Consider the following 18434-nt stretch of genomic DNA (forward strand, 5'->3'; position numbering starts at 1 on the left):
AGATGGAGGAAAATAGTTCTGTCAGTGAGCACATACTCACTATGTCAGGGTTACATAACCGCTTGTCTCAGCTGGGAGTTAATCTCCCGGATGATGCGGTCATTGACAGAATCCTCCAGTCGCTTCCACCTAGCTACACGAGCTTTGTGATGAACTTCAACATGCAGGGGATGCAAAAGACCATTCCTAAGTTGTTCTCAATGCTGAAATCAGCGGAGGTAGAAGTCAAGAAGGAATATCAAGTGTTGATGGTCAATAAAACTACTAAGTTCAAGAAAGGCAAGGGTAAAAAGAACTCCAAGAAGGACGGCAAGGAAGTTGCCGCGCCCGGCAAGCAAGCTGCCGGGAAGAAGCCAAAGAATGGACCCAAGCCTGAGACAGAGTGCTTTTATTGCAAAGGGAAGGGTCACTGGAAACGGAACTGCCCCAAGTACTTAGCAGACAAGAAGGCCGGCAACACCAAAGGTATATTTGATATACATGTAATTGATGTGTACCTTACCAGTACTCGTAGTGACTCCTGGGTATTTGATACCGGTGCCGTTGCTCATATTTGTAACTCACAGCAGGAGCTGCGGAATAAACGGAGACTGGCGAAGGACGAGGTGACGATGCGCGTCGGGAATGGTTCCAAGGTTGATGTGATTGCCGTCGGCACGCTGCCTCTACATTTACCTACGGGATTAGTTTTAAACCTCAATAACTGTTATTTAGTGCCAGCTTTGAGCATGAACATTGTATCGGGATCTCGTTTAATTCGAGATGGCTACTCATTTAAATCTGAGAATAATGGTTGTTTCATTTATATGAGAGATATGTTTTATGGTCATGCTCCTATGGTGAATGGTTTATTCTTAATGAATCTTGAGCGTATTGCTACACATATTCATAGTGTGAGTATCAAAAGATGTAAAGTTGATAATGATAGTACCACATACTTGTGGCACTGCCGCCTTGGTCACATAGGTGTCAAACGCATGAAGAAGCTCCATACAGATGGACTTTTGGAGTCTCTTGATTATGAATCATTTGACACGTGCGAACCATGCCTTATGGGTAAAATGATCAAGACTCCGTTCTCAGGAACAATGGAGCGAGCAACCAACTTATTGGAAATCATACATACTGATGTGTGCGGTCCAATGAGTGTTGAGGCTCGCGGTGGTTATCGTTATGTTCTCACCCTCACTGATGACTTGAGTAGATATGGGTATGTCTACTTAATGAAACACAAGTCTGAAACCTTTGAAAAGTTCAAGGAATTTCAGAGTGAGGTTGAGAATCAACGTGACAGGAAAATCAAGTTTCTACGATCAGATCGTGGAGGAGAATACTTGAGTCACGAATTTGGCACACACTTAAGAAAATGTGGAATAGTTTCACAACTCACGCCGCCTGGAACACCTCAGCGTAACGGTGTGTCCGAACGTCGTAATCGCACTCTATTGGATATGGTGCGGTCTATGATGTCTCTTACCGATTTACCGCTATCTTTTTGGGGCTATGCTTTAGAGACTGCCGCATTCACTTTAAATAGGGCTCCGTCGAAATCCGTTGAGACGACACCGTATGAATTATGGTTTGGGAAGAAACCTAAGCTGTCGTTTCTAAAAGTTTGGGGATGCGATGCTTATGTGAAGAAACTTCAACCTGAGAAGCTCGAACCCAAGTCGGAAAAATGCGTCTTCATAGGATACCCAAAAGAAACTATTGGGTACACCTTCTACCTCAGATCCGAAGGCAAGATCTTTGTTGCCAAGAATGGGTCCTTTCTAGAGAAAGAGTTTCTCTCGAAAGAACTAAGTGGGAGGAAAGTAGAGCTTGATGAAGTATTGCCTCTTGAACCGGAAAATGGCGCAACTCAAGAAAATGTTCCTGAGGTGCCTGCACCGACTAGAGAGGAAGTTAATGATAATGATCAAGATACTTCTGATCAAGCTCCTACTGAAATTCGAAGGTCCACAAGGACACGTTCCGCACCAGAGTGGTACGGCAACCCTGTCTTGGAAATCATGTTGTTAGACAACGGTGAACCTTCGAACTATGAGGAAGCGATGGCGGGCCCGGATTCCGACAAATGGCTAGAAGCCATGAAATCCGAGATAGGATCCATGTATGAAAATGAAGTATGGACTTTGACTGACTTGCCCGTTGAACGGCGAGCTATAGAAAATAAATGGATCTTTAAGAAGAAGACAGACGCGGATGGTAATGTGACCATCTATAAAGCTCGACTTGTCGCTAAGGGTTATCGACAAGTTCAAGGGGTTGACTACGATGAGACTTTCTCACCATTAGCGAAGCTAAAGTCCGTCCGAATCATGTTAGCAATTGCCGCATTTTATGATTATGAAATTTGGCAAATGGACGTCAAAACGGCATTCCTTAATGGTTTCCTTAAGGAAGAATTGTATATGATGCAGCCGGAAGGTTTTGTCGATCCTAAGAATGCTGACAAGGTGTGCAAGCTCCAACGCTCGATTTATGGGCTGGTGCAAGCATCTCGGAGTTGGAACATTCGCTTTGATGAGATGATCAGGGTTTACGCAGACTTATGGAGAAGCCTGCGTTTACAAGAAAGTGAGTGGGAGCTCTGCAGCATTTCTCATATTATATGTAGATGACATACTGTTGATGAGAAATGATATAGAACTCTTGGACAGCATCAAGGCCTACTTGAATAAGAGTTTTTCAATGAAGGACCTTGGAGAAGCTGCTTATATATTAGGCATCAAAATCTATAGAGATAGATCAAGACGCCTCATAGGTCTTTCACAAAGCACATACCTTGATAAGATATTGAAGAAGTTCAATATGGATCATTCTAAGAAGGGGTTCTTACCTGTGTTACAAGGTGTGAAATTGAGCTCAGCTCAATGTCCGACCACGGCAGAAGAAATAGAAGAGATGAGTGTCATCCCCTATGCCTCAGCCATAGGTTCTATTATGTATGCCATGCTGTGTACCAGACCTGATGTAAATCTTGCCGTAAGTTTGGTAGGCAGATACCAAAGTAATCCCGGCAAGGAACACTGGACAGCGGCCAAGAATATCCTGAAGTACCTGAAAAGGACTAAGGAAATGTTTCTCGTTTATGGAGGTGACGAAGAGCTCGTCGTAAAGGGTTACGTCGACGCTAGCTTCGACACAGATCTGGATGACTCTAAGTCACAAACCGGATACGTGTATATGTTGAATGGTGGAGCAGTGAGCTGGTGCAGCTGCAAGCAGAGCGTCGTGGCAGGATCTACATGTGAAGCGGAGTACATGGCAGCCTCGGAGGCAGCACATGAAGCAATATGGGTGAAGGAGTTCATCACCGACCTAGGAGTCATACCCAATGCGTCGGGGCCAATCAAACTCTTTTGTGACAACACTGGAGCTATTGCACTTGCCAAGGAGCCCAGGTTTCACAAGAAGACAAGGCACATCAAGCGTCGCTTCAACTCCATTCGTGAAAATGTTCAAAATGGAGACATAGAGATTTGTAAAGTACATACGGACCTGAATGTAGCAGATCCGTTGACTAAACCTCTCCCTAGGGCAAAACATGATCAACACCAGAATTCCATGGGTGTTCGATTCATCACAATGTAACTAGATTATTGACTCTAGTGCAAGTGGGAGACTGTTGGAAATATGCCCTAGAGGCAATAATAAAAGCATTATTATTATATTTCCTTGTTCATGATAATTGTCTTTATTCATGCTATAATTGTGTTATCCGGAAATCGTAATACATGTGTGAATAACAGACACCAACATGTCCCTGGTAAGCCTCTAGTTGACTAGCTCGTTGATCAACGGATAGTCATGGTTTCCTGACTATGGACATTGGATGTCATTGATAACGAGATCACATCATTGGGAGAATGATGTGATGGACAAGACCCAATCCTAAACATAGCACAAGATCGTATAGTTCGTTTGCTAGAGTTTTCCAATGTCAAAGTATCTTTTTCTTAGACCATGAGATCGTGTAACTCCCGGATACCGTAGGAGTGCTTTGGGTATACCAAACGTCACAACGTAACTGGGTGACTATAAAGGTATACTACGGGTATCTTCGAAAGTGTCTGTTGGGTTGACACGGATCAAGACTGGGATTTGTCACTCCGTATGACGGAGAGGTATCACCGGGCCCACTCGGTAATGCATCATCATAATGAGCTCAAAGTGACCAAGTGTCTGGTCACGGGATCATGCATTACGGTACGAGTAAAGTGACTTGCCGGTAACGAGATTGAACGAGGTATTGGGATACCGACGATCGAATCTCGGGCAAGTAACATATCGATTGACAAAGGGAATTGCATACGGGGTTGATTGAATCCTCGACATCGTGGTTCATCCGATGAGATCATCGTGGAGCATGTGGGAGCCAACATGGGTATCCAGATCCCGCTGTTGGTTATTGACCGGAGAGTCGTCTCGGTCATGTATGCTTGTCTCCCGAACCCGTAGGGTCTACACGCTTAAGGTTCGGTGACGCTAGGGTTGTGAAGATATGTATGTGCAGTAACTCGAATATTGTTCGAAGTCCCGGATGAGATCCCGGACGTCACGAGGAGTTCCGGAATGGTCCGGAGGTAAAGAATTATATATAGAAAGTGCTATTTCGGCCATCAGGACAAGTTTCGGGGTCACCGGTATTGTACCGGGACCACCGGAAGGGTCCCGGGGATCCACCGGGTGGGGCCACCTATCCCGGGGGCCCCATGGGCTGAAGTGGGAGGGAACCCAGCCCATAGTGGGCTGGGGCGCCACCCCCCCCCCCAAGGGCCCATGCGGCTAGGGTTGGGGGAAACCCTAAAGGGGGGCGCCCCCTTGCTTGGGGGGCAAGCCCCCCACCCTAGGCCGCCGGCCCCCCTAGTAGATGCCATCTACTAGGGCCGGCGCCCCCCCTGGCACCCCTATATATAGTGGGGGAGAGGAGGGACTTCATACCCCAGCCCCTGGCGCCTCCCTCTCTCCCCGTTACGTCTCTCCCTCGTAGTACAGGCGAAGCCCTGCTACTGTGACGCCCTGCATCCACCACCACGCCGTCGTGCTGCTGGATCTTCATCAACCTCTCCTTCCCCCTTGCTGGATCAAGAAGGAGGAGACGTCTCCCGTCCCGTACGTGTGTTGAACGCGGAGGTGCCGTCCGTTCGGCGCTTGGTCATCGGTGATTTGGATCACGTCGTGTACGACTACATCATCACCGTTCTTTGAACGCTTCCGCAAGCGATCTACAAAGGTATGTAGATGCATATGATGACTCGTTGCTAGATGAACTCCTAGATGATCTTGGTGAAACGAGTAGGAAAATTTTTGTTTTCTGCAACGTTCCCCAACATCCTTTTCTCCATATAATTTTGTCTATCTAGCAACATTCACAAATGATGCTCTTGACTTTTCATTATTCTGTTTTTAGTGTTGTTAACCATTTCTAGAGGCAATTTCCTAACTTGCAGGAAGATACTGAAAAGTGCGGGGAAGTCAACATGAAGCATGTTTGCCTCACAAGGTAACTTACATCATACTTGGAGAATAATTACATCCTACTTGGAGGTAGCAGGGACGTGTCATATGTTTTTGGGATCCAGGTAATATTTAGCTTACCTGCTAGACCACATTACTTCCAAAATATTTACCTACCATGACAGGAAAATCTTTTGGATCTAGCACTGCATTGTAGACTCAACATATCTAGCTCAGACCCGTCATCCTCTCATCCCGTGTTATGTATCTTTTCTTTTGAAGTTTTCATCAACCTTGCTTTCTTTATTCAGATCAAGATGGTTGTATATACATCCAAATTCAGATCACACAGTGCCTTACAAGGTGGGAATCAGCAGGGAAAGGGAAGAATCCTGGGAGGTAATTTTGATTATCTCATAATGGGGACCATGATAGATGTTGGCTAACTGTGTTTTGAAGAATATCAGTTTCATGTTCTCTTGGTGTTTTTGGATTTGCCTCAATGTCATCCAGATTGATTTCATATACCAAAATCTTAATCCAACTCCTTTTTGGACACAAGTTTATATGCACATGCTACATAGTTTTGATGTATATTCCTCTGAGTAGTATGCTCCAATTTTTGTTTCTTGATGTATATTGCCATTTTTATAACACTCAGTTTCTCTAAATAAATTTGTACTCTACATACCTCTCTCTCTGCGGTTGAAAATCTATCATACAGGGCAATAAGATGAAATCAGTTTTTAATTTGAGATGTCCTTTAAAAAACCCATGGAGAAACCAGGCGAATTGACAGTCAGCCCGCATCAATATGGCGAATCGACCGGAGTTGCCTTCTTGGGACAATGCATTTGCATTGAAGCAGTGTCGCTGGTCTGATCGTGGCGGTCAGCACCGCCCTCTCATCCGGTCACATTGCGCGACATCAATACAGGTCTGCAGCTCTGGTCCGGCATGAATGTGGTGCGGGAAGCTGCGCGTCTGTTGGAGAGATAGAGCATGTATATTTATTTGTATTTTTCTTACTAAATAGGTGGATTTGCTCCAGTGATTCTGCGGCCGTCCAGGAGGTGAGGTTTTTCCATCAAATGATTTTACAGTCTGTTTGGTGTGACCACTGCTACTAGGTGCAGAGTAAGGACTAGGACAAGCATCAGTCATGTAAATTGTTAATCAATCTGGTTTTGCAAGTCGTTGAGTCGTAGTAGCTATGTAGGATTCCTAATGGATACTACCATGAATCATGTTCTGTCGTTAAGGAGAACCTTTTCTAAATGTATTCCAGACTGCTGAGCCTCCTCTATTTTTTTCCTTTTGGCATAGACAAGGATTCACCTTGAATACCATTATGTAGAGTACATCTCTGTAGTAGTTCTTTTTTTTACAACAGAGTACATGTCTATAGTTAGCGTGGAGCGACAACTCATTTGTCATTCGCACATGCTGTTTCATATGCTTTTATCAATAGTAAAGCTTCTGGGATTACAATTATAGTGGTTTACTTGGAGTAAGTACAGTTTACATCCTGATATTGTCACTAATACTGTATAATCTAGCTTTACATGCTTTTCTCATTCTGGAGGGTAATGTCATGGACGTCTGATGCGATTTCAGACTTTTCAGTGTGCAAATGCTTAGACCATTTGACTTATATATATACATGATATATGTCAAAATGACCATGAAGGATATATGTGCTACTCAAAAAATGCCAACCAATATGAGCTTGTCATAGCAGCTATTTAGTTGGAAGAAAACATAGATTGAAGATGGATATATCAGATGCACCTGCTTGATAGGATTCTTATTTAGTTATGTGGAGGCAGTGATGCTTCCTTTGATGCGGATATGTGTAATTTTTTTTTTTAATATTTGCTTACTTGCTTCTTGCTTGTCTATCAGGCTACTTTGGTAAATTTTAGAGAGAAATTTGTTTCTGAACAAGACTATCAAGGAAGCATCATGGCAAAGATATATGTTGCATTACTACAGTTGAGATAATTTGATTTGATTATAATATGTCAAGCTTCTGAAACTTCACTATGTACGTTGGTTTGGTGGTTTGATATTTGTCACATTATAGTAATAAGCAACATACGACACATAAATTCTTGATTTTTTTCTGACTCAAGATCTCTACGCCTAAATTTATTGTTTTGTGGTACTATGTGGACATTTTTCTCTTGATGACCAATATCCCTCAAGCTATACGAGATTTGATTAAGAAGATAGGAATACTTTTTTTTAACTCGTGATGATAAGTATGTATATCTGGAATTCAAATTTGACTCACATGTATTTGGTTAGTAGTCTTTCCGTTCAAAATAAATGTCAGGTTTTAGTTCAAATTTAAACCGACACTTATTTTGGAACGGAGGGAGTGTATTGTATAGGGAAGAATGTATCATACTATTTCGTGGGGTGAGCGCTTTAAGCAGGAGGGGTTGTCAGGGCTTCAAGTGGGCTTATCGTGGGTTAGTAGATAACAACGAGCAACTAGCAAGGTTGGATCAACGTTGGAGGCAAATAACAATGATGGGCGATGTTTAAATTTATGTTCCGTGGCAACGCACGGACACTCAGCTAGTTTAGCTACATGTATGAAAATGCTCTGTTTTTTTAGAAGTACTGCTTGTAACAAATTCGACGACGCACTGCAATTACAGTACAGCGGATCTAGTAAGCTATTGTACACAAGTACCAGACCAGAAAGTTACTAGCCGCTCAGATTGGAGAACACCATGCGTCCGAAAATTTTGTACCCACAGACGATTTTTCTACAGATCTTCGGCGTTCCTCCACCAATCCCTTTTTGCAATCACTGTGCTCCCCTCTAACCTGATGTTGCAAAACTCCCATGTGGTGGCTAAATTTCGTGTTTTGACCATTTCTTGAAAGTTAATCGAGATCTGACCTCAGTTTGCAAAAGTTTCAGGATTTGATCCTTTTCTTACCGTCAGGATCCATGACGGTAGGTTATAACAGTCTACATGCAAGATCCTTGGCGGTAGGGTTGCATGCCCTACAGTAATTTTTTTTTCTAAGTATGAAACACAGTGTGTGTGCTCGCGCCTACCCTCTGACACCTTGACGGTAGGGTTGTACAGACTACCGGCAGTCTGTTTAGTGGTAGGAATGTTTCCTACTGTCAAGGTTCCTGGCGGTAGGTTGTTACACACTACCGCCATAGACCCTGGCGGCAGCAAAAGGGCCAGATCCCGAATTTTATGCAAACTGGGGTGAGATCTCGATTAACTTTCAGAAAAGGGTCAGAATATGAAATTTTGCCCCATGTGATAGCAGGTATAGTATATATTCAGGAACGGAGGAAGAAGTGTTTCATAATTCAGAATTTCGTACCCATGCATTGCATGCAGCTTTCGTACACTTGCGCAAGTGCATCTGCGTCGGCGCTATTTCGGGCTGTCCGTGGATGCAAAGCCTGTGGCAGCCAGCAAACCAGCTGCTGCCTACCTTTCCCGCAAAATAATAAATAAACAAAAATGAAAACCTGCTGCTGTCCGCACAGCGAATTCGCCTGCTTATTTATGAGCAAAGTGCGAATCCGGGACAGCAAATCAGCCGTCTTTTTCTCCTCGGCCCCGTGCGCGTGTACGTACTCCTGCGTACGTCCCCGTACCGTGCCGTGCCGTGCGTCTGCGCTCCTCTCTCCACATGGGGTGCTGGGGGCACCAGCGAGGACAGCATGCTGCCGTACAGGCCGCAACGCAAATTGAAACACAGCGTCTGAATAAACAAATGGACACCAATAAGCTCAGCATACAGTAATGCCTGTACACAGTACACACACGCACAAAAACGAGCCTCGATCTTGTTTTTTCTACGTATGGGAACCCATACGTAGAAGAAAACATGTAGCCGATGCCCGATGGTGCTCTGGAAAACGATAACGTGCTGAACAACGTTGCCATCTCAAACTCGGTGTAATTATGAAGAATTATCGAGCAAGCATACTACGAGACTCTCCTTTGGTTATCCCCTGGATCCGATCTCTCGTGCACAGAAATAAAATCACTGCCATCATCACCTTAAAACAAATGCGCGCGTCTCATGGAGCCCCACTAATTCTCGATGCATCGAGAGGTCGTCGCTGTCTTAATAATGTAACGTAATGGAGATGACGATCTATCGATCCTAACCCGTAGGTAGATCATAGCCTCACCCTGACCCAAATCATATCGATTGCAAATTGCATTGCATGGCCACATTCCTAGCATATGTGCACTTTCAATTCTCCTGGAGTGATAATGATATATACATCCATTGCTGACAAAAACATCCACATCCGACGCAATCATGGTGCTACTTAAACTGTTAAAGCCAGAGCTACTCCTACTAGTGAAGAATTAAGTTACCACCAACGTATGGCTAATTTTAACGGGAAGCTAAAAGAGTTTTGTCTAGTCTCGTGGATAGTTTTAAATAAATGATAAATTGACGTGTTTGATGTCATCTTGCTGGCATCCTTAGGTCACATAAGTGGTGGCTGAAGACGCTAGTATTGTGGAGAGACAAGGGTGCACGATCTGTCCACCTTTAGTTAGCATCCAATTCAGATTCTAATAAGCGATGTGGACACATGGTTAGCCTTAATGTGCAAGGTTACCATAATTGACCTTTTATACATCACTACCGTTCTAATTTCTTTTTGTCGCTGTCAGTTGATGCCGCCTATTCCCATCGAGCGTGCGAGCAAAACGTCGTGGCGCGAGTATTGCCATGTAATATAGATGATGTTAGTTGAAAATACACTTCAATAAGGACCACAAGGTGGTGGTGGTGTGCAGCAATCGAACCAATCAAGGCTAATTAGTGCTGAACAGTGCATAAAATGGACCAGGTACATCGTCGTCACGCCCCACGCCGTGTCCCTCTAGTATGGGGCTTGTCTACGCCCCTTGTGATGTGCACGCCGCTAATCATGACAATTTATGTTTGACCAATTTGACGGTTTATTATTCAAAAAAAAGTGACGATTTATTCTTCATATTGCGACATAAGCTCAAAGCGTCGCTTCTCCCCTTGCCATGAGAGCGATTTATTATCCAGTGAGTTTATTCCTAAGTTTATTTTGAGATGTGAGCCTAAATCTTCTATGTGTATATCATCCTGATGGTTGGCAATTAATCAATAAAAAATGGGTTAATTTGATAAATGCCGCTCCAAATTTGGTGATTCCGAGAAAACCACTGCAATTTTCAAACTTTGAAAAATGCCATTTCCAGTGGCATTTTTCGAAGTCTGCAATGGCGTTTATCAAAGTCTGCAAAAATTGCAGTGGCATTTTTATGGATCGCCATAATTGGAGTGGCATTTAGCTAATTAACCCATAAAAATACTTCTATTTTTGAATAAGGTAAAATAAGCAGTAGGTAAAACGCGGTTTGTTCCAGAAAAGAAAAGAAATTTCACCCCTCAACCTTTGACATGGTCCACATTTCAACCCTAGACCGTGTTGAGCCTTTTCCGAGTCGCTCTTCAGAACCAGTCCTCCCAAGTCCCAAGCCTCATCCTATATGGCACCAAAGTACTTGAGCACAAACACAATCGTTTGACATTGGTGTGCTTTTTTTCTTGTTTGTGATGTGTGAGGAACCACCACCAGGAAATGGAAGGAATGATTCAACCAAAAGCCAGCCATGAGCCATGGCCGGGCAAAGAAAGAAAGTCTCAGACACGGAACCAACGAAGCACCACATAAAATAAGCCTGGCCTTTTGTCCTTGCGTCCGCCGTTGACCGGCAGCAGACAGGGAGAGGTTCCCAGCCCAACTAACGAACCCAAACCGCCTCCACCACCACCACCACCTTTCCTCCGCCGCGCGCCAAAATCCAATCAATCCCGCCGCACGTGCGCCGCTCAAGCTCCTCCTCATTCCCTCCCATGGTCCACCCCCACCACCGCCGTGCTCATGCCGCGTCGTGCCGCCCGTAAACAAACGCCGCGGAGGGGGAGGTGAATTCTTTTTTCTCGGGTAGGAGGACGGCGCTGCCGCTGCTGCGCACAGTAGTACGGGACAGTTGTCCGGGGAGAATAGTTTAATTCTCCGGGCCGGGTGGGGGTGGGGTGCGGGGCCGGCCTAGGTAATGGCCGCCGTGCCCTCCTCGACCGTGCGCCTCCCGCACCTGCAGACCCCGCCCCGGCTTCCAGGGGTCGTCGTCTCCGCGCCCGCGCCGCCGCTCCTCTTCCCTTCCCCCCTATCCGCCTCGCCTTTCTTGTCGCGGCCTTCCCGGTGGTTACGGGGAGGAGTCGTTGGCCTAGCCCCTTCTTGGCTAATTTAGGAGGAGGGCCCTGCGCCTCTGGTGGGGGAGGAGGGATCGAGTCCACGGCTCTCCCGGGCGGCGCTGCGGTGGCCGGATTTGCTGGTGCCGGCGAAACTGCTGCCGATTCGGTGGGTTCCTGCTTCGCCTCCGCACTGCTGTGATTTCTGTTTCATTTCGTGCTGTTCTGTCTCCTGTTCATCCCTGCCTCTGTTGCGAGCTGTAATGTGCAGTGGATTCTCAAGATCCCGTGTGCCAGATACAGATAGGCAGGCTACTTTTGGGAAAGAGCATCCTCTGTGGATGTGGGGGCTGTTTTTGATGTGAAAGGTTTCTGTTTATTCTGGCTTGGGCCATACATCAGTTCTTCAGGTCTAGAGTGTGGGGATTTGAATTTGAATTTGAACAACAATTTAGATCCAGGAGGTTCTTTTGGGGTGTAAATATTCTCCTTCATTCCCTTTTTATTTTCTGGGACAAGTGCATGCACATGCTTTCTTTCCCCTATTTATTTGTGCTGATGTCAGAGTTATCCCCCTGTTCATCTAATTAGTATTTTCTTGAGATGAACCGCGCAATCTTTAATTTCTATCCAATAATGTGGTCAGATTTGAGCCTGGAATAATAAGCTTCGGTTGTCTTCGGCGGACTTCAAAGCTAATGGCGTTTCCAGATGATGAAAAGATGAAGGTGCGTGTCTCTTGTTTCACCCCATTTTGCTCCTCTTTCTTAGTTTCAGAGATACATCATTGACTGAAGTATTTGACTTTACATCATTGTACTCCAGGGCTGTCGTCCAAAGATATTCGGGGCGAAAGATAAGAAAGCCGCGAAGAAGACAGACCGTCCAAGCTCCTCTGCTGGTAGTTAATCTTAATTCTTTTGGAAGCTGAATAACCGAGTCACTGTCTTGTAGTAATAAATAGATGAGCATAATTTTATCAAAATTTAGCTCATCTGGGTTCTTTTTTTTTGTTAAGTTGGTTGTCAGTTCATTAAGTCCATTGAGCCTCTGTCAATTTCGTATAATCCATGCTATGAAGAAGCAGCCAGTTCAATGGAATATGCTAGAATTCATGTGTTCAAGATTCAAGAATTACACATTTTGACATTTTGTATCGAATTCGGTACAATGTTAATAGGATTTCGTGATGATACTGTTCCATGTTCTCTTGTCATCTACTCATCTGTAGTTAAATCTGCACCAAGCTCCTCCAAGGCGCAATCTTCTTCCCCATTCAGACCACTTTCAGGTAGTTTTCTATCTGGCACTTTGCTGCACTGGATCACTCTTTGGATGCTGCTGGTTTTATTTGACTGTCTTATTCTTGTGTTTCTTTGGACTAATTGGAAGCAGAAGTTAGGAGCATGCGCGAAGTTCGGAGCATGCGTCTGAGCCATTTTCTAGCCCGTTCTCCAAGTGTCATAAAAACTGAATCTTTTAGGTCAGGTCAAACAGCCAAACTTGCATTTTCAGTTATGTGTCACTCTATAGTTGGAAATCATATTGGTCTCTTGAATTTTATTTAAATTCACTCATTATACAGGGTATTTATTTCTACATGGAACGTTGGAGGAAACACACCTACCGCTGAGTTGAATCTGGACGACTTCATTCCTGCAGATGACCACTCAGATATTTATGTTTTAGGGTATGTAATCCATCTGTTTCTCGCAGTTCTGAAATGTACGCCTGTCAATACTAGTAGTTGCAGACTTGCGGTGCCGAAAATTCATAGAAGAATACGCAGTGATCGACTTACATACTTTCTGTACATTTCACTCCCCCTATTCATAAACTCGTACTAAATGTAAATTAATAAAAAACAGTATGTTATGCTTTCCTTTTTTTTTTGTTTCTTACAGTCCTTTGGGTGTTATTGACATTCTGGCATTTAATCTTTATCACAATAAGCTGTATTTTCCTTGGAGTTAAATTGGCTTGTTGCAGTGAACAGACAACATTCTTACGTCTTTTTTCTATCGTTCACACAGTTTTCAGGAAATTGTCCCTCTCAATGCTGGTAATGTGCTTGTGATCGAAGACAACGAACCAGCTGCAAGATGGCTTGCTCTTATAAACCGCACGCTAAACAGAACAGTTGACGGGGATGCTGATATCTTCTGTCACAAGCCATCTCTATCCCTTGATTCAACCTCTTCTCGATCTTCATCGAACCTTGATGCTTCTTTCTCCAACCGCTCTGGTTCTGCAATCTTCCAGTCCTCCTTAAAGTCTATCAGGAAGCCTTACATGCCAACTCAGAGAAAACTGCTCAAGATCTGCAACTGCTCAGTTGAAATGCCCAGGAAATCCTACAAAGATGCTTGCTTTGGATGCCCACAAGCATACATTAATGAGACCGACTCTTCGGAAGAAGATGAAGTTGATGACAGATCAAATAATGCTTCTGGTTATGTGGTTGATGGAGTGATTTCGTCTGCTTCTGCCTCTAGTGACCAGCTAAAATATAACCTCGTATCTTGCAAACGAATGGTTGGTATTTTTGTTACAGTATGGGCAAAGAAAGAACTAGTGCCGCATATCGGTCATGTGAGGACATCATGTGTAGGCCGTGGAGTAATGGGTTATCTTGGAAACAAGGTTAGAACTGAATCTGTATCCAAGTAATTCCTTTTGATTATGCAAGGTGTAGCATGCCCTAAATTTTTATGGAACTAAAGATGCGAGATAAAATGTTATGATAGTTGCAAAGACATTAACAAAGACAATTATGTAGTACTATGCTCATGCTCTGTTTCCTGTATCATGTTCTTTATCGGATTCAACATTTGGCTACAACAATAACAACTCCGCCAAAAAAACAGAACTGGAAAAAACTCTGAAGCATCCTAAATGGTAGATCCCTTAATTCTTTTATGCCTTGCACTTACCTTTTGGCTTCAGGGATGTATATCAGTGAGCATGACACTGCACCAGACAAGCTTTTGTTTCATCTGTAGCCATTTGGCTTCAGGTGAGAAAGAAGGCGACGAGTTGCGGCGCAACTCAGATGTTTTAGAGATACTGAGGGCCACGCAGTTTCCAAGAATTTGCAGAAGAGCTGGGCAAAGAATCCCTGAAAAAATTATTGACCATGAGTAAGATACTAATGCTACAATTATTTTAAAGCTTTTATTTTATTGTGCTGTTATCTGATTATTGTGCTATTTATTTTAGCCGGGTGATATGGTTGGGGGATCTGAACTACCGTATTTCCTTGAGCTATGAAGATACCAAGAAACTTCTGACGGAAAATAACTGGGATGCCCTTTTTCAAAAGGATCAAGTAAGCACCTAAAAAAATGGTGCCCATTTTTTTGTAATTAGTTGAGCGCAACTCAATTTCCCCAACGAGGAACTAAGCAAGTAAAGTAATGGAATGAGAAAAGACTTGACTTTGTAGAATTTTCATTTTCAGCTTAACACTGAGCGCGATTCTGGAAGGGTATTCAGGGGTTGGAGCGAAGAGAAGATATATTTTGCCCCCACATACAAGTACACTTTTAACTCAGATTCTTATTCTGGAGAAACTGCAACCTCAAAGAAAAAGAGGAGAACCCCAGCCTGGTATTTATCTTGTTCATATTAATTCATTTTATCTTACAAATAACTCCTACTTTAACAGCCATGACAACCTTTAGTACTCCCTCTGTTCACTTTTATAAGGCCTTGAAGACATTTCAGACAGGGTGCGAAGTAGCTCATTTTCAGTTGTCTAAAATGACTTATAAAAATGAACGGAGGGAGTAGTATTAATAATTAATTATGACGGTATGACCACAAATTATATTATATATCTGTGTATGACTTCAATAATCATGCATGCCCATCTTTGTGTGCCAGAAGAAGCTTAGACATAGTTTGTTCTCTTGAGATAAAACCAGGTATATTAGCACAAGCATATTGGTTAAAGTTGTGGAAGCAAAAACAATAGAACTATTCACATCATCACATAACTTACAAAGAGGATGTTTAAAAAATCTCAGTCTACATTTCAGTTGATGTATCTTTTTGTCTTGCAATTTAAGACCTAACTATACAATGAACCGCTCCCTCCATCCCATAATATAAGAGCGTTTTTGACACTACACTAGTGTAAAAAATGCTCATATTATGGGACGGAGGGAGTATTAATGAGTTATCAGTTCATGTAAGCTAAGTAGTTCAACTTGTTCAGGTGTGATAGAATACTATGGCACGGAGATGGGATTGCGCAGTCATCCTACTTCCGTGGGGAGTCTAAATTTTCTGACCATCGTCCTGTCTGTGGATCATTCACTGTGGAAGTGTATTTGCTGGACGGCAAATCAAAGAGGCGCACATCTAACACTAATATTAGAATTGGTGCTGAAGAGCTCTTACCGACGAGTAAGAATAAGGTTACCAAAGGTGTGCACCTTCTTTATTTTCAGTTAATATGTGCAAAATAAAGCGCACCTATGAAAGTTTACATAAAGCAATGGAAACTCCAGTATATGCATAGACAAGTTAATAAGTATGATCATAATAACACTGCAGGTGCTGGGACCAAAACCACAAAATAAATCGGCTCATGTCATGCCACTCATGGAGGAAGGTGCTGAGGAAACTTTCTGCGGCTGCTGCTTGGTATCTGTTTCCAGCAAATTGTTTTCTCACAAAGAGAAAGGTGATTATTATGTTGTACAGTAAATGTAATCACATGTAGTTTTCCAATGGCAAGATTAGGTTATATACTTGAAAAATTCCCACGATATTCTTTTTTGTTGGTTCGGGTAGAGCAAGAAAGCCTCTCCACAGTTTTGCAAGTTGTGTCTTACAAACCACTGTAGTTGTAGATGTGTCAAGCTTGAGTTTTGTCTGGAGCAAAGTTGTACTGAACGAAGGCATCCAATCAAATTGTACAATACATTCTTTCTCATCTTGATACACAAGATCAGTGTGATGGTCATTTCTTGTGAATACTATTCATATTCTTCCTTTTTTTTCCTTGCTTTGTGTTCGTGATCTCATTTGGTAAAAGTAGAGGGAAAGCCCCAAATAAAGTCCACATGTTTCTTTTCAAAGAGGAAGCACATAATTCTTGAACTTGGTTCATGACCTGTAAGCCCAAAATAGATGATGCGGAATGATAAAAGGATCTGAGTTCAGGAATAATTATTCTCACAATTCGTGTTCAACCACATTTTTCTGTTTTTACGAAAGAATATATGCATTACTACCCATGCCATAAAAGCCACTTGCGAATTTACACATAAAACCACACAAGCAGCAAGGGCGCTTCAACTCATATGGTTTTTATATGGAACAGTTAAATTCAGGCAACAAACAGAAAAATTCACAAATCAAAGAGGCATTTTAACTTGAAGATTGGGTCTACAAATATTGTAAGGATATATTTGTGCGATAAACATCGTGTAATGCGGTCTTGAGTCGGATGGCTTGAAATTCAAATTGGAGGCTTGGCAAGTATTTTACGCGATATTGTGATAACCGCAAGTTTGAGCTTAGCTAAACTTGCTAGAATTGAGGGCAGAACTATGACTTGGATTGGTTCTGGCCCGTCAGATTCTTTAGAGCTAGCCGGTGCTGCTTGTATGGACACTGTGAATTTACCCGCAAAATTTTTGTTGCACTAAAACAAGGCATCCGATCAAAATGTTTTTTTTTAGCAAAAGAGGGTTTCCCCTCCGATTTCATTTAAAGAAATCAAACAATATTCCAGAACAAGTTTGCAAGAACTCGACTCTAAACTGACTAAGAAACCAAATGAGCAGATATCCAAACCAGAACAGTGTAGGGTTTTTTCTCATCTTGATTTTCCATTTTGTGAATGAACACAATATCAGTATGATGGTCATTTCTTGTGAGTGCCTTTTATGTTCGTGACCTCATTCAGCCAATTGCATCTGTTGCCGCTGTTTGTCTGCTGTTCTTGGCTGGTATTTGAGGAAAGCTTTGCTCCAAGCAAAGTAGAGGAAAAACGTTCGTGGGCAGTAAGTCGAAAGAAATAGATGATGCAGAATGATAAAATGATTTGAGTTCAGAAATATTATATCCACAATTTGTGTTCCATCGCATCCTTTTTCCTTTTACCAAAAATCATCGCATCACTACCGATGCCATAAAAGCTTCTTGCGATTTAAGTTCAGTCAACAAAACACAAGATTTCACAAATCAAAGGGGTGTTTAACCTGAAAACCAGGTCCACAAGTAGTGTAGGAACACACAAACTAAGCCTAGTTTAGATGGTTAGTTTTCTTATGATGGAACCAACCCACCTCGGTTCGAGTCGTAAACTTGGCACGTTCTCGTGAAAAGCACCATATCGTACGGTGCTGAATCAAATGGTTTTAAATACAAATTCTGAATAGACATCGCGTCTAAGCTTTTGATAAACATATTGCTACGTGTAGTGGTTACTTTAAATCGGCGGTTATGGCCGCGATGGCGGTGTCCGGTGCTCTCACCACGTCGTCGGCCCCGACTTTAAGCATAATTATTTCATCAAGCGTCCCGGATGTGGTCGAGGCGCTGATTTCAAAGATGAGAAGGGTTTTTCCAGGCAGAAAGTCGATGTTCAACTCAAAGCTACCACTATAATATCAAAATTTGATGCAGACTTTTGTACAACTCTAAATAAAAACTCCACGGGGCCAGTGGAACACGACATCTCTGTGCGCACGTTTGGCGGTCGGTGCCCC

At 43.0% G+C, this 18434-nt stretch overlaps 1 protein-coding gene across 1 annotated transcript; it reads left to right on the forward strand.

The window, feature by feature from the left end:
- Positions 1 to 11244: 11244 nt before the first annotated feature.
- Positions 11245 to 16681, forward strand: LOC125521985 (type I inositol polyphosphate 5-phosphatase 10). The gene is made up of 12 exons (XM_048687051.2): positions 11245 to 11878; positions 12356 to 12437; positions 12535 to 12610; positions 12941 to 13000; positions 13105 to 13192; positions 13295 to 13399; positions 13743 to 14352; positions 14656 to 14849; positions 14929 to 15037; positions 15170 to 15318; positions 15929 to 16140; positions 16270 to 16681. Exons 2-12 carry the CDS (start codon positions 12408 to 12410, stop codon positions 16293 to 16295), a joined length of 1659 nt encoding a protein of 552 aa, XP_048543008.2. The 5' UTR covers positions 11245 to 11878; positions 12356 to 12407; the 3' UTR covers positions 16296 to 16681.
- Positions 16682 to 18434: the final 1753 nt, after the last annotated feature.

Source organism: Triticum urartu, chromosome 1A, assembly GCF_056163025.1.
Source record: "Triticum urartu cultivar PI428250 chromosome 1A, HENAU_Tu73, whole genome shotgun sequence".
In the NCBI taxonomy this organism is placed as follows: Eukaryota; Viridiplantae; Streptophyta; class Magnoliopsida; order Poales; family Poaceae; genus Triticum; species Triticum urartu.